This window comes from Apostichopus japonicus, chromosome 22 (genome assembly GCF_037975245.1).
Source record: "Apostichopus japonicus isolate 1M-3 chromosome 22, ASM3797524v1, whole genome shotgun sequence".
Lineage (NCBI taxonomy): Eukaryota > Metazoa > Echinodermata > Holothuroidea > Aspidochirotida > Stichopodidae > Apostichopus > Apostichopus japonicus.
In genome coordinates this window covers 24,790,120-24,804,840 of record NC_092582.1, presented here as the reverse complement: position 1 = coordinate 24,804,840, position 14,721 = coordinate 24,790,120, and the positions used below count along the sequence as shown (strand labels likewise).

At 40.7% G+C, this 14,721-nt stretch overlaps 3 protein-coding genes across 5 annotated transcripts in view; 1 reads left to right on the top strand and 2 right to left on the bottom strand.

Moving 5' to 3' along the window:
* The window catches only part of LOC139963628 (homeobox protein GBX-2-like), a 183,004-nt gene that overhangs the window by 50,189 nt on the left and 118,094 nt on the right, over positions 1-14,721 (top strand). The gene's annotated exons all lie outside the window — the stretch shown is intronic.
* LOC139963631 (macrophage migration inhibitory factor homolog) overlaps positions 1-14,721 on the bottom strand; it is a 177,314-nt gene that overhangs the window by 65,452 nt on the left and 97,141 nt on the right. The gene's annotated exons all lie outside the window — the stretch shown is intronic.
* LOC139963621 (NLR family CARD domain-containing protein 4-like) overlaps positions 1-14,721 on the bottom strand; it is a 93,869-nt gene that overhangs the window by 20,736 nt on the left and 58,412 nt on the right. The window contains exon 9 of one of the 3 annotated variants that reach the window (XM_071964596.1): positions 1,998-2,176. The exons of the other annotated variants lie outside the window; for them this stretch is intronic. Coding sequence (XP_071820697.1) covers positions 2,013-2,176 — 164 coding nt within the window. The 3' untranslated portion in view covers positions 1,998-2,012. Of the gene's footprint in view, positions 1-1,997; positions 2,177-14,721 lie in introns of those variants that run through there. 3 annotated transcript variants of the gene reach the window in all.

Below are 14,721 nucleotides of genomic sequence, written 5' to 3'. Positions count from 1 at the left end.
CGCGAGTGTGTGTATGGACGCCTGAAACAATTGTGCTATGAAACCAACTGTGGCTGGTCTCGAACTTGACAGAGTCGTTGGGGAACATGACACATTTCGGGAAGAAAGCGACCGCCCCCCCTCCCCCGAACATATTTTTTTTTATGATATCGCTAGTAATTTCGAAATAGAAAATGCTTAGAGTAGATGCAACTTAAAAGGCAATGGGAAATGTCATTTCCAGCGATCTGGGAGGCATTTTCGGCCAAAATTTTCTTGTACGCTACGCGCCAACTCGTGGTGGCGCTACGCTTAGATAGTTTGCCTACAGGCTTCGCCCCTCCCTTGGCAAATTATTCGCTACGCGCCTGTTCGAATTTGTAAAGCAAAGAGCAGATATCACATGATATCAGTGAGCATGAAAATGGCAGTTCCAGGATGAACAGCCTCAAAACTGTCGATGTGTGGAGTCATAAGAACCCAATTTGATTTCGGGGGGGGGGGGGGGGAGGCTGTAACGACTTGCCCGAAAAATATAACGTAAATTTTTCGCGCGCGAAGCGCGCGTTCAACATATCAATATCATATAAGCAAGCATCGGTTATTACATCGCTTGACATCGTGTACCGTACGGTCCGTGGAAATTGCGCAGTATACCGCAGGATGCTAATGTTAACAACGGATTGTCCTATGTAGATGGAGAAATAGCATTATTTGGTCCAATTATGTCTAATTCTCTTTTACATTAGTAATGGCGAATTAGCCGGCCAAGCTTTATTTTAATTATCAAGGAGATATTTTTTAAACTATTCATTTCCTTTATCTACCTCATTACAATTTATTTTTCTTTCAGTAGGAGCCCCCCCCCCCCGCCTCCTACGCCTATGTGTGTAGTGTTCGGTTTCGGAAATGTCTGCTATTTTTTCATTTCCTTCAACCAAGTTTTATAATAGCCGTTATAAGAGGGTTTAATATTTGTACACAAATCCATTAACTGTGTCTGAATTTTCGAAAATTTCAGTCCAACATTCTTCATCATACTTCCCTCTACTCGTGTAATTTTGACCGGTCTGTTAGAGGTTCAAGGAGGTTTTTCTATATTGGTTGTCCATAGATGCCATTTTTTGCAACATTATGGGTATGCTTTGAGGTGAGTTTATTCACGAGAAATGTGAATTTTCAAATTCGGAACAAATAATGGGCTGAAAACCTTCAAAAGTGGGGCTGTCGGCTATTGTGGGCCGCGACGTAGAATCACCTACAAAAGCAATGATCCACAGGACATGCGATCAGGTCGAACATGATGTGTAACTGGTGAAAATCTTCAAAAAGGTTATGGATGAAAAAAAAAAATTGGGAAATACTTGGTTCTCAGGCAAAAGTGTTCATCCGGTTAGTCATTTTCAAGCCCGAGAAGTGCCATTTCCGGTGATCTGGGGGGGGGGGGGGTATAAAACCCAGAAATGTTCTTGTACGCTGCGCGCCAACCCATCGTGGCGCTCCACTTAAATAGTAATTCGCGCCCCCCCCCCCACCCCGGATTAGAAAATCCTGGATACGCCCCTGTTAATAACAATAATATCTATTAGAGCAAAGTATGTTATGTATACTGTTTATTGTAATTTTAACAGTTTGACAGAAGTATAGATTTTAAATTATGTATGTGTTAGTAGAGATGTAAACGAGTAGAGAGCTGACTGAGATTCAAGGACTCTTGAAGCAAGAAAGACTGATTTTGTTCCAATTCCTTTGTTTATCACTGAGTATTTTCTATTGATTCTATATTTCGAGAGATGATTTTAATTTATGTAGCCGTTGTTTGGATAATGAGGGACACACAGAGGCTACTTTGGGGGACAGAATGACACTCAGCAAAAATAAGGAAACCGTGTAGCAAGGGAAAGGGATCTGGAAGTTGATGTCATAAATACCCCCCCCCCCAACCCCCCACTAATTATTTACTTTACATCACATCTTCTAACGCTGACGTAGATCAAGTAACTCCGGAAACCAAATTTATCTATAGAAATTTGCTAGGATGGAACACACGGAGGGTATAGGGCAACATTACTGAAATGAACTGACCAGACTTGCATTACAAGCAATAGCTGAAGGAAATGTAAATAATCTTTTACCTGCCATTGACCAGTCTGTAGATTCAGGCGGCGATTACCCGCCCACGGGTGCCGGTTCCAAACTGATTAATAAATGAAAGAGACTCATGTAAATTATACGTGCAACTTTAATCTTTCTTTGTCTGGAATGAAAAAGTAAACATAATATTCACCGAATTTATGTTAACTCTCGATAATAACTTCATATCAGCTGAGTAATCAATCTAGTTGATTCCTTAAGTTTGATCTGATCAGTTTACTATCATTATAATCCAAGGGCGTAGGAACCGGGGGGGCTGGGGGGGGGGCGCCAGCCCCCCAGTGAAAAATGTGGAGGGGCGGAAGTATCATTCCGCCCCCCCGCTTCGCAAGTCAGAAAACCCCTTTTTCATTTCCAAATGAGAAAAAAATCTCATTTGGAGCACCAAATTGCATCTAAGGCCAGGTGAAAATGCAAAATTATATACAAAATGGAGTGGGTGGGTTGAAGTGTGCTATATTGCACCAAATTGCATCTGAGGCGACCTGGAAATGCAAAAAAAATTCCAAAGGGGAGGGGGAACCCCCTCCCCTTAGACCCCTCCCCAAGGCCGGCCATCAGTCTTCAGCCCCCCCACTCAAAAGTACCTTCCTACGCCACTGTTATAATCTAATTAATATAGCTGATCAGTTTAGTATCCTTATAGCTCAGTAAGATTACCGATCAGTTTACTATCATTATCATCTGTATTTTATATCCTAATCAGTTTATAACCATTATCCTCTTAGTTTCATAACAATCGGGTTAAAATTGTTATCATCTCAATAATATAACTGATTAGTTGTACACTTATCATATATAAAACATGTGAAACAACTAAAATAAGAACGAATCTTGGACTACATTAGGAAATCAAATCATGATAGTCGATTATTCGATGCTCATAATCAAAAATCATAATCCATGAGATGATGAACTGATCAGTGAATACTCGACATCAGTGACGTCATCACAGATCATGAAAGCCAACAATTTAAATGTTGATAATAGAAAAAATAGTATTTGGACTTTTGGATCTACAAGCCTAGACAATCATAGACATAATCACGTGACCACATTTTAAATGTTCTGAGAGTATGTCAGTTGTGTAAACTACGGTTTATATGTAGTCTTGTTTCCAGCCACTTGCTTAGATACCGTAGTTTGTTTTCAGAATCACTGAGACTAAATACACCAATTTCTCTACCTGTCCCTTGTGGAGTTGGAATGTATGTAAAATATAACATCGTGTTATTATGACTTGACATACAATTATAACATTGAACAATAATGCTGTCACTGTCCAAAGTTTCTAATAAGTTCAAGAAACCTACATGAAAGTCTATTATCGACATAAGTGTTGATGGAGACAAACAACACATAGGCCTACGTACGAACAAATATGAATGAAGATATCATATCAATAATAATTATGTTTTGTGTCGTGGTTTGTCTTTCAGATCATCAATAAGGCCGTGACAAAACTACAACACGAACTAAACAGAATTATCAGCAGCAATTGTATAACAATTATAATACTTGTTTCATTAAAATAGAACACTCCATTGTAACGTCCCTTTGTTTCTGTTTGTTTACATTTTCTGATTCCGGAATTTAAATGCGAGCCTAGACTATCGCAGCCGATCTTACAAAGATATCATAATTGCAGTGCGCACTCTATTAATAATCAGCCGTTTTACCTGTCCAGATCTACCTACCTGCTATAACTAAATGCATATCCCTAGTTTTACGGTTATGATTCAGTAGCAATACTGGTGACGATATGACAATGCTTATTTCCACTAAAAGAAACACGTATATAGTTTGAATAACCACGATAACTTCTTTTTCATCATAGCAGTGGCGGAGAAACAGGGGGGGTTGGGGGGGGGGGTTTTAACCCCCCCACTTTTTGAAGAGGGGGGGTTGGCCCACACAATCAACCCCCCTAGTTTTTGCCAGTAATGTTCTGTAGTAGCCTATGTTATGTGCTCCAAATGGCATAATAAATCAAATTATTAAATTTGAAATTGTTAAAGTCATTTCAACCTTTTACCTGGTAGGCTACATCAACAATTAACGACCGAAAACCGAGTTAGAATTGACCCACACATTATTTCTAGCCCCTTTCCCCCACCTTTCGCATTGGAACTTGTAGCTCATAGCGCTAACTTCACCCCACAACAGACATACACAAAATAACGTTTTGTTGTTGTTGAATAGCTTTGGAACGGTATACACTTGCCAACTTCAACGAGGTGAAGGAAGGAAAAGAAAAAGAAGAAAGAGAGAAAAGGAGAAAAGGATGGAGTAGAAAATACGGCAAGAAAACGGGAAGAGAAAGAGGAACAGTGACAAAATTATTCGAATTTGTAAAGCAAACAGCAGATATCACATCATATCAGTGAGCATGAAAATGGCGTTCCACGATAAACAGCCTCCAAACCATGGGCACAGATCCTGGTGAGGACAGCGGGACGCGTCCCCACCAACTTTTTCAGTAGTGGGGACATGATATACCGTGTCCCCACCAATTTGTCTTGACCAATAGCTGCATTTCAAGTTCCCCTGTATTGAACTTTGGCGCAGTTTGATCCAGCATTGTGCAAATGACATGCAGCAGTTCTCATTTTATTGTATTTTATCCACAGTTGTTAAATATAGGACGGAAATCGCATTTGCGGCAATCTATATTTGTTTTCTGGGAGAGGACCCCAGACCCATCGTATATACAAAAGTCTACTTGGATTATTGTCCCCTGATTTTCTTTCTGCAGACGCCCATGTATTTCTCCAAACTAAATTTCTAAGCCATGAGATCTAAAACTTAAGGAGGTTTAGGAGCATTATTAGGTCTGGGAAGTGTTATTTCCGGCGATCTGGGAGGTATATTTGCCCAAAAAAAATCGTACGCTACGCGCGAACCCATGGTCGCGCTCCGCTTAGATAGTGTCATAGAACAGACACGCGTCCTCACCATTATCCAAGACTGATCTGCACCCATGCTCAAAACTGTCGATGTGTGTAGTGTTCGGTTTCGGAAATATCTGGTATATTTTTAATTCCTTCAACGAAATTTTTTAGTAGCCGTCTGAATTTTAGAAAATTCCCTAACCAACATTCTTCATCATACTCGTGCAATTTTGACCCGTCTGTTAGGGTTTGAAGGAGGTTTTTCTATATCGGTTGTCCATCGATGATATTTTGTGCAACATTATGGGTATGTTTTGAAGAGAATTTATTCACGACAATTGTGAATTTTCAAATTCTGAACAGTGGGGCTGACGGATATTATGGGCCGCGATGAAGAATCACCTACAAAAGCAATGATCCACAGGATATGTGATGAAGTCGAACATGATGTGTGACTGGTGACAATCTTCAAAAAGATTATAGATGAGAAAAAAGTATTTGGAAAAAACTTGGTTCTCAGGCAAAAGTGTACATATGGTTGGTCATTTTCAAGCCCGAGAAGTGCCATTTCCGGTGATCTGGGGGTACCAAAACCAGAAATTTGCTTGTACGCTGCGCGCCAACCAATGGTGGCACTCCGCTTGGATAGTAATACGCGCCCCGAGTTAGAAAATCCTGCATACGCCCCTGGTTAAATGCAGCTTTTCAAGGCCTGGGCAGTGCCATTTACTGCAATCTGGGAGGCAATATTTGCCAAAAAATTCTTGTGCACTTCTTGCCAAGTTATGGTGGCGCTCCACTTAGATAGTGAGCCAGCAGTTATGACTTTTTATTTCATCAATGGCCTGCAACCCCCCCACTTCTGACAAGAAATCTCCGCCACTGCATCATAGACTACCATAGCCAGCAGCATAGGTGTATCCATGGCAGTTTACTTAATCAAGGCGAAGGATGAATACTTTCTCTTGAGCATTACTTTTATTTAATGAGTAAGAACATTCCCCAAACACAACGTATATTAAATTACAGTTAGACGCACCTATACGGCAGCTACTTAAGAAAAAACCCACAACAACCAACGAGTAAATAGCATTTAAGCAAGAAGCGCGGCGTGAAATATTTTTACCTCCTCTCCTGTACCCGACCGCTCGCCTGTATCCGTTTCTGCTAAGTAATGCGTTCGTTTGGTTTTAACTAACGTAAACGACTACAATAAATACATGGTCCCTATAACCTCTACAAATTCTTGTAGACGTAAGTAGACAAGATGGTGGGCAATACAATTGAAAACACTCACTAATAAAACATTACTGATCTTTTGTTGTATATAAGCGTTGATCGATGAATAAGACTACTTAAATTGTATCTACTCTAAATCCCTCTAATACTTGCAAGATCATTGTTTACTCTAAGAAACACAGTAAGCTGCCAAGTTACAATAAATATTGAATCTTTCTTTATAACATTTTAGCATCTCAGCGAAATTCAAAGAAAATATTAAGTTCAAACTGCTACAGATAACGCGCGTTATATGAAAATAAAGTATACATCGTTACCTCGTTAAGTAATACCGATGTGACACTGTACCGAATCCATAAACAGTATGTATTTTGATGGCTTGAAAATGAACTTATACTCGTCAGATCAAACAATGAAACCTTTTTTATGAACATTTTGCTTTGCTTGCAGATTTTCAGACCAAAAATGTGCATGAGATATTTTTCTTGCTAGTTTAATATTATCAAAGGGTGCGATGCGAAGTCCCCGGAAGCTGCAGAACTTGTAGAAAAAGTTGTCAGGAAAAAGCTTAACCATTGTACAGAACGTTTCTCAGAGCCGAAGAGGGGTCGAGGACCTAAAGCCACGGGAAACAGCATCACTTTTAGATATTTCGTGATCTCTTATAGTGAGTTCAACCACAAATCTACACATAAAATAAAGCAATTGATTTTTTTCTGGAATATATTTCAAACACTGGTGGGATCCACGAGGAAAAGCCCTTGATTTTTTTTGCAGTCGGTGATATTCCTTGTTCTCTCGTAGCGAATTTAAAGCAGCATTTTGCGTTGGGTCGCTTTTTTCCACCTTTTTAACATGTGCATCGATTTATACATAAAACAGCAAACTAAGATACCATCCAAGTTTCACCCTGTCAAGAGCGTTAATTAGGGAGTAATTAACGATTTATATCGATAACGAGTAAAAGTGTCCTCGGCACAAGTTTTCATATCTCCAAATCCACTAGTTTGAATTCCACCAATCAGTGAATAGTATGTTTATTCATGAGCATTTTGCGTTTGGTAGCCGTTTTCTACTTTTTTGACATGTCCATCGAGTTTTTTACATACATCAAATCACAAAACAGCAAATTAAGATATTAGCCAAGTTTTTCCCTGCCAAAAACGTTAATTAGCGAGTATTCCACATACAAAATTAAATCGCATTCAGTTCCCAAACCCACTAGTTTGAATTCAACCAATCAGAGATGCAGGTTAGTTATGAGCCGTTGCTAAAAATAGATTCAAGACTTTGCGTTGGCACAATTCCCTGGTACAACTGCCATATAGACTGTACACAAATCAAGCGTGGTGTTATATTACGTATCTGTCAATGACGTTCATTATTACGTATCTGTCAATGACGTTCGTTATATGTGACAATATTATATACCATATATATTGATTATAACGAGGAATATATGTTGGTTATGCAGTAATATATATGACTTATGTTTCTTCTTCATATATATACGTTATGCATAACCTATATATATCGCATATCATATATATATATATATATATATATATATATATCGCATAGCATATATATATTGTTCGTTTTAACCTTTATATATTATATACTATTTTGTCATGTTCGGCGCGGTAAAATATATATAGATTATAAAAGTGTGAGTGGCACGCGAGTGGGAGGAGCCGTTATGCAAATCGCTTTCGCGAGTACCATGCATGTGTACGATCGGTAATGTTGATAAACTTTTTCGACGGAGCGGGCAAAAGGACCTGTATCGTGACCGGACAAATACCCCCCAGACAAATACCCCCCGGACGATTACCCCCCAGACAATAACCCCCCGGACGATTACCACCCGGACAGATACCCCCGGACAAATACCATCCCGAACAACTACCCCCCAGGACAACTACCACTCGGACAGATACCCCCCTGGACAATTACCCCCGAGGACAAAAACCCCCCGGACAAGTACCCACCCGGACAACTACCCCCGAGGACGAATACCCCCTAGACAATTACCCCCTGATAATACCCCCGGACGAATATACCCCTGGACATATGCCGTTAACTATAGGAGACGGATGCAGCGACGGATACGCCCGTCTTTTTCGAGTTTAGTTTCCCGCGGGCCTCAACATATACCCTGGTCCCTCGGGCAAACTCCGAGAGCATATTTACAATTGGGTCAGGGTGACGGTTAAACTGGCACCGCTAGGGTCGTCGTGTGTCCTGGCCCTTAAAACCTCCTCCCGACTTTTAAAAAGATTCGAGCTTTTCATATATAAGCCCCCAAAACTCCTGGATAGGGTTTGACAATGGACCGAGGCCCGGGGGTTGGGTTGGGAATTGCTCACTGCTGGTAGTAACTATTAATTTACTATTTGTTATAGTGACACTATTCTGTATTATTAATCTCCGAACAATTCCGGCTTATTGCGACTTACCATTTTCAAGTTTTCTTCTGAGTAATTTTACTTGATGATTTGTTATGTTATGTTAGTTTTTGTAAAGCGCTTTATATGGCACAGCCATCTCATAGCACTTTGAATCCCTGGTCATCAGGCTGGCTGCTGAGAATCCAGCGCACACACCTCACTTACCTCACAGGTACCCATTTATACACCTGGATGGAGACGGGCAGTCGAGAAAAAAATGCCTTGCCCAAGGACACAACTTAACAGGATTATATATCAAACAAAAGCATTAGCCACTCGGCCTCCACGCTCCTCTTGTTTTGCTTATTCTAAGCTATTTTTTCCTGTGAGTGCACGCCATTTTAGGATGGGAGGAGCAGAAGGGAGGGGTGGGGAAAGCACAACCACGGTCCACCCCTCTAGTTTGGTGTGCATGATCATCATCCATACCCCCCATGCATTGTTTCATGGACCGCTGGGCTATCATAGTCAAACCCGGTTACGGTGTAGCCCGTTATACCAGCAGAATTGCCTGTAAGGTTTCATAATAGTATGTACGATTGTATGAAACATAAGTAAAGAGGCTTGAGACCACGACGTCACTACCATTTGAAAAAAAACCCTATTCTCTGGTCATTCTGTTTGCAAGAAGAATGATGATAATCTAAGAAATCAATTTAATTTTCCCTAGTTATAATAATTCTACATTCCAACTATAAACAGATTAGTGATTGCTGCATTGCCCACAAATTGCCACCCATAAGCCAAAGAATAATAGGTTCTCCTATGGTGAACAGATAATTTGGAACAATTCGTTTATTAAAATTAACAATAAGATGGTTTTTTACAACTCAATGTTCCAAAAAGGTATTTGGCAGGTGAAACATCTGTTTGACAATGACAATCGTCCATTGTCAATACTGCGTTTCAAAGAGAAGTATAGATTAGATTATTGCCCATTTACTGTTTACTATGGAATTATTTCGTCTATCCCTAGAGCATGGAAGGTTGGACTGATGAAGGTTTATAAGGATACTGTTAATAGCTCTAGTGAATATCCCCAATTTATTCCCTCTGTCTCTAAACATATTTATAAAAGCCTTATTACTCGTGTTAGCACTCCTCCTGCGGCTGTAGCCAAATGGAATCTTTATTTTAATATCACAGCCACCCAATGGGAGAAAATTTTTCAAGCCCCGTTTCGCTCTGTCAGAGATTCCAAGATGCAATATTTTCAATTTCGCTTCCTCCATCGCATTATTGGAACAAACAACTACCGTCATAAAATAGGGCAAATCGATAACCCACGATGTCACTTTTGTGGCCGCTATGACGAGACCCTGTTACATCTGTTTTGGGACTGCCCTATTATATCGAACTTTATTTTAGATGTGGAGCAAGCTATTTTTGGCAGACAATTTATACTTTCGAAGAATGACATTTGCTTTGGGTTTCATTATTCTGTAAATCATCCATATAATTTCTTAATTTTTCATCTCAAGTACTTCATCTTTAGTAAGAAAAATTCGAACACGGAAATGAGATGTAGAGATTTTTTATATAAGTTAAAATTTGCTATTAAACTTGAGAAAGAACTCAAGCAAAGAGGCAAAGCTTTCATTTCTTACGAGCAGTTAAAAGACTCATTTAGTAATTGCACTATACTGTTCAGTTAATATCGATTCATCATGATTTTTGTATGTACCTATCATTACTTGTAAAAGGTTTTTGACCTTATTGTATTCAAATATGTTCGAATTGGCACAAGAATGTTACCAATAAAGATACCAAGCGTGGTTAAAAAAAAAAAAAAAAAAAAAAAGTTTTCCTTGTAATAATTTTTACAAAGGCCGGTAGCGTCTGGCGCTTACCCGGGATTTTTCATGGGATTTTGGGATTCACGGGATTTTTCACCTTTAAGAGATTTTCTACTGTACGAAGGTGTGCTTAGATGCCAAATGGTGTAATTTGTTGCCCTTCTAAGGCAAGACTATACTAACATCTCGAGTATGGCTGTCAAAAGCTGTAATGTTAGTTTTTTTTTTTTCAATTTCCGGTGCAGTCCAATAGCTGTACTGCAGTTGTTGTTGATTCCATTGTAGTGGTAAGCAATTGATTCGGGTTAACTGTGTTCATTAGTTAGGTTCGACAAGGCTCTCCTGCAGTGGCGACGGACAGGTTGCTACCTACTCTCTCAGCATTCCGGATTGTAATAGTTACAAACCTGCCTCTCTTGTACTCTGAGCACTGTGCGAAACTACAAGGAAGATACTTTTTAAGAAAAAGTCACCCAGGAAAGAACCTGGGCACGAAAACCAAACTACCAAACGACTGATCCGCTCTCAGCCCCAGTCCCCTTGCATCGGGACTGTGACTGTGTGATCATCGTCAGGTGTGCATCGCCATTCCCCTCGAAAGGGAACAGATACTACACATGATCTTATCCAAAAGGCCGAGAAGCGAAGGAAGATTAAATCACAAACGAGACAAGTCGACAAGGGGCCCCGGTATATAAACACAAAATTAGTATACACGCAAGTCTGGTATATGTAAATTCGGTATTCACACAAAATTACTTGCGCGACGACTCTCCATGGAACTGCTACTCTGAGTAGCAGTTCCCTGGACGCACCAATAGAAAAAAAAATGAGGCATGTGCAATAAATCTTCCTAGGTAATATGTTATGTTATTAACAATGTTATATTTTTAATCTTAGTTGCTACAGAATACCGATACTGTATCAGCTTATAGGCAAGGACGTACCTAGGACTGGTAGGACTAGGATTGGGGTTGTAGGGTAAAAAAAAATCGACTAGGGTTAGTCTTTAAAGCCTATAAATTATGACTGCGGCACAAACTCGATCGCGCACGAAACGCAAAGTTTTTTTTCAGCCGTACTATCGTGTCCGATCTTACGGTCATATGACGTCATGTTGAAATACAAACAGAAGGTATAGGCTAAACAAACAAAGTTAGAGACATCAGTTGTCATAAATGAAAAGAGTTGAAGTAAAAATGATTAAATCAGACTTGCAACTTGTAATACATGCATGACATCATATATCATCATATATATGACATCATTCTTATTTCTATTTCAATCTTTAACTCTCAATTAAACTAAATATTCACAGAAGCACGGAGTGCTGCACTGTTCGACAATTATTCGCTGATGTTGGACCGAAAAGAGACTGGGGATAGGAGAACTTTGTCATGTGTGTTTTTTGTTGTTGATATCACTGGCATGTGACGTGATTCTCAAATGAGATCCAGGTCTACATACATTCTACATAAAATACGCGTTCTTCGCATTATGTGCAAAATGCGCTTTTCCCTTATACCCCTCCCCACGACCGTCACCATTTCCCCATTCCACTCTGCTTTGTAAATCAGACACGCACGCATGATTTCGCCATGGAGGTCGAATTCACGATACTGATCTGTATCCTGTGGGAGGAGTCTTAGGGGAGGGGTGGCCCCTTAATTTTCAATATTTATTTATATGATGGTCGTCCGAACCATTCGACCCCCCCCCCCTCCCCAGCGTATGGGCCTGCATATATCTCATTTTTCGAAATGCCCTTGGATGCAAATCGGAGAAATCAGTTACACATCCATGTACTAAAATAGTTTTTGATCGCTCGTTTTTTTCACAATCGCTTTTGCGATCCCAACATTTCTGATGGTATTATTTCCTCTGTCCCCCGCTTGCTACGCCAGTGGTCCCTTTCCCAGTACCCTGATCGGTACAAAGAGAGAGTTTTTTTGTTGATTTGTTAAGGCTTTACGGCTCAGTTTTCTAACCAATTGGTTTAAGTTGCGCCGACGACGGCCTTTTTTCAGTTGTGGCGCACTGGCTTGTTTTCCCTACTCCATTGCTTGAGCACCAAGCACAATAGCAGTAGGTTGCAGTCTTCGTTATGACCCAGCCAGGAGTCGAACCCCTAACCTACCGGCTGCAAGTCGGATGCTCTAACCACGTGACCATGCAGTCGGTCTGAGAGAAAGAGAAAGGGGAAGGGGGGTACAACTAAACGACAAATGTAAAGAGGTTGTCGGAACTGTAGCGAAATTTTATCATCAATTCTAAAAACATTTGCACTTCATCACAGTTTGTTTACAAAAGATGATGATGATGATGATGATGATGATGATGATGATGATGATGATGATGATGATGATGATGATGATGATGATGATGATGATGATGATGATGATGATGATGATGATGATGATGATGATGATGATGATGATGATGATGATGATGATGATGATGGTGGTGGTGGTGGTGGTGGTGGTGGTGGTGGTGGTGGTGGTGGTGGTGGTGGTGATGATGATGGTGATGGTGATGGTGATGGTGATGGTGATGGTGATGGTGATGGTGATGGTGATCAGTGGCAGTAGCAGTAGTATTATTGTTATTAACTATGATACTTTTAAATAAGGTGTAAGAAATCGGCCTGACATTTCGACTGTAGAAAACAGTCGAAACGTCAGGCCGACTTCATACATCTTATTCTTCAACCTTGGTGATTTTGTGGATAAGCAGTTTTTATCAGCTACGTTATTTTACTTTTAAATTTGGTTATAATAGAAGACGTGGAACATCCGGTCAATTTGTAATAACTACATGCATTTTTGGATTGTCAGATGCTTTAACGTTTCATATCAGAATAATAATCTGATATATCAGAATAATAATCTGATATATCAGAATAATAATCTGATATACCAGATTAAGAAAATTTTCTTTCATGGCCCTTTATGGGCTTTCGTACTACGGAGTTCACCAGCTAAAGGTCCGATTGGTTAACGGGCTCGTGGGGGGGGGGGGGGTTGGGCTGGGGCGTATTCTGGTTTAGTTCGGGTGGTAACCTGAGTGAGGTATCTGTGCCGGTGTATTTGTGCGGGTAGAGTTTTCCCGGAGGTAATTGCTGGGGGTGGGGTTAATTGTCCTCGGGGGTATTTGTCCTCGTTGGGTGTATGTCCGGGGGTAGTTGTCCCGGGGGTAGTTGTCCCGGGGGTACTTATCCTCGGGGGTATTTGTCCTCGGTGGTGTATGTCCGGGGGGTATTTGTCCGGGGGGTAGTTGTCCTCGTAGGTATTCGTCCTCGGGGTTTTTTGTCCGGGGGGTACTTGTCCCGGGGGTATGAGTCCGGGGGGTATATGTCCGGGGGTATTTGTCCGGGGGGTATTTGTCCGGGGGGTAGTTGTCCTCGTAGGTATTCGTCCTCGGGGTTTTTTGTCCGGGGGGTGATTGTCCGGGGGGTACTTGTCCCGGGGGTATGAGTCCGGCAACCACTTGTATAGTACTAAACTCAGGCGCGTATCCAGGATTTTCTAAACCAGGGGGCGCGAATTACTATCTAAGCGGAGCGCCACCATCGGTTGGCGCGCAGCGTACAAGAAAATTTCTGGTTTTGATACCCCCCAGATCACCGGAAACGGCACTTCTCGGGCTTGAAATGACCAACCAGATGTACACTTTTGGCCTGAGAACCAAGTATTTCCTAATAGTTTTTTTTTTCCATCCATAACCTTTTTGAAGATTGTCAACCCGGCACACGTCATGTTCGACCTGATCGCATGTCCTGTGGGTCTTTGCTTTTGTAGGTGATTCTACGTCGCGGCCCACAATACCCGTCAGCCCCACTTTTCAAGGTTTTAAGCCCCAAATTTGTTCAGAATTTGAAAATTCACATTTCTCGTGAATAAACTCACTTGAAAACATACCCATAATGTTGTACAAAATTTCATCTATGGACAACCAATATAGAAAAACTACCTTCAACCCCTAACAGACCGGTCAAAATTGCACGAGTAGAGGGAAGTGTGATGCAGAATGTTGGTCAGAAATTTTCGAAAATTCAGACACAGTTAATTTATTGGTGTACAAATATTAAACCTCTTATAACGGCTATTATAAAACTTGGTTGAAGGAAATGAAAAAATAGCAGATATTTCCGAAACCGAACACTACACACATAGGCGTAGGAGGCGCGGCGGCAGTGGCGGAGCTAGGGGTATT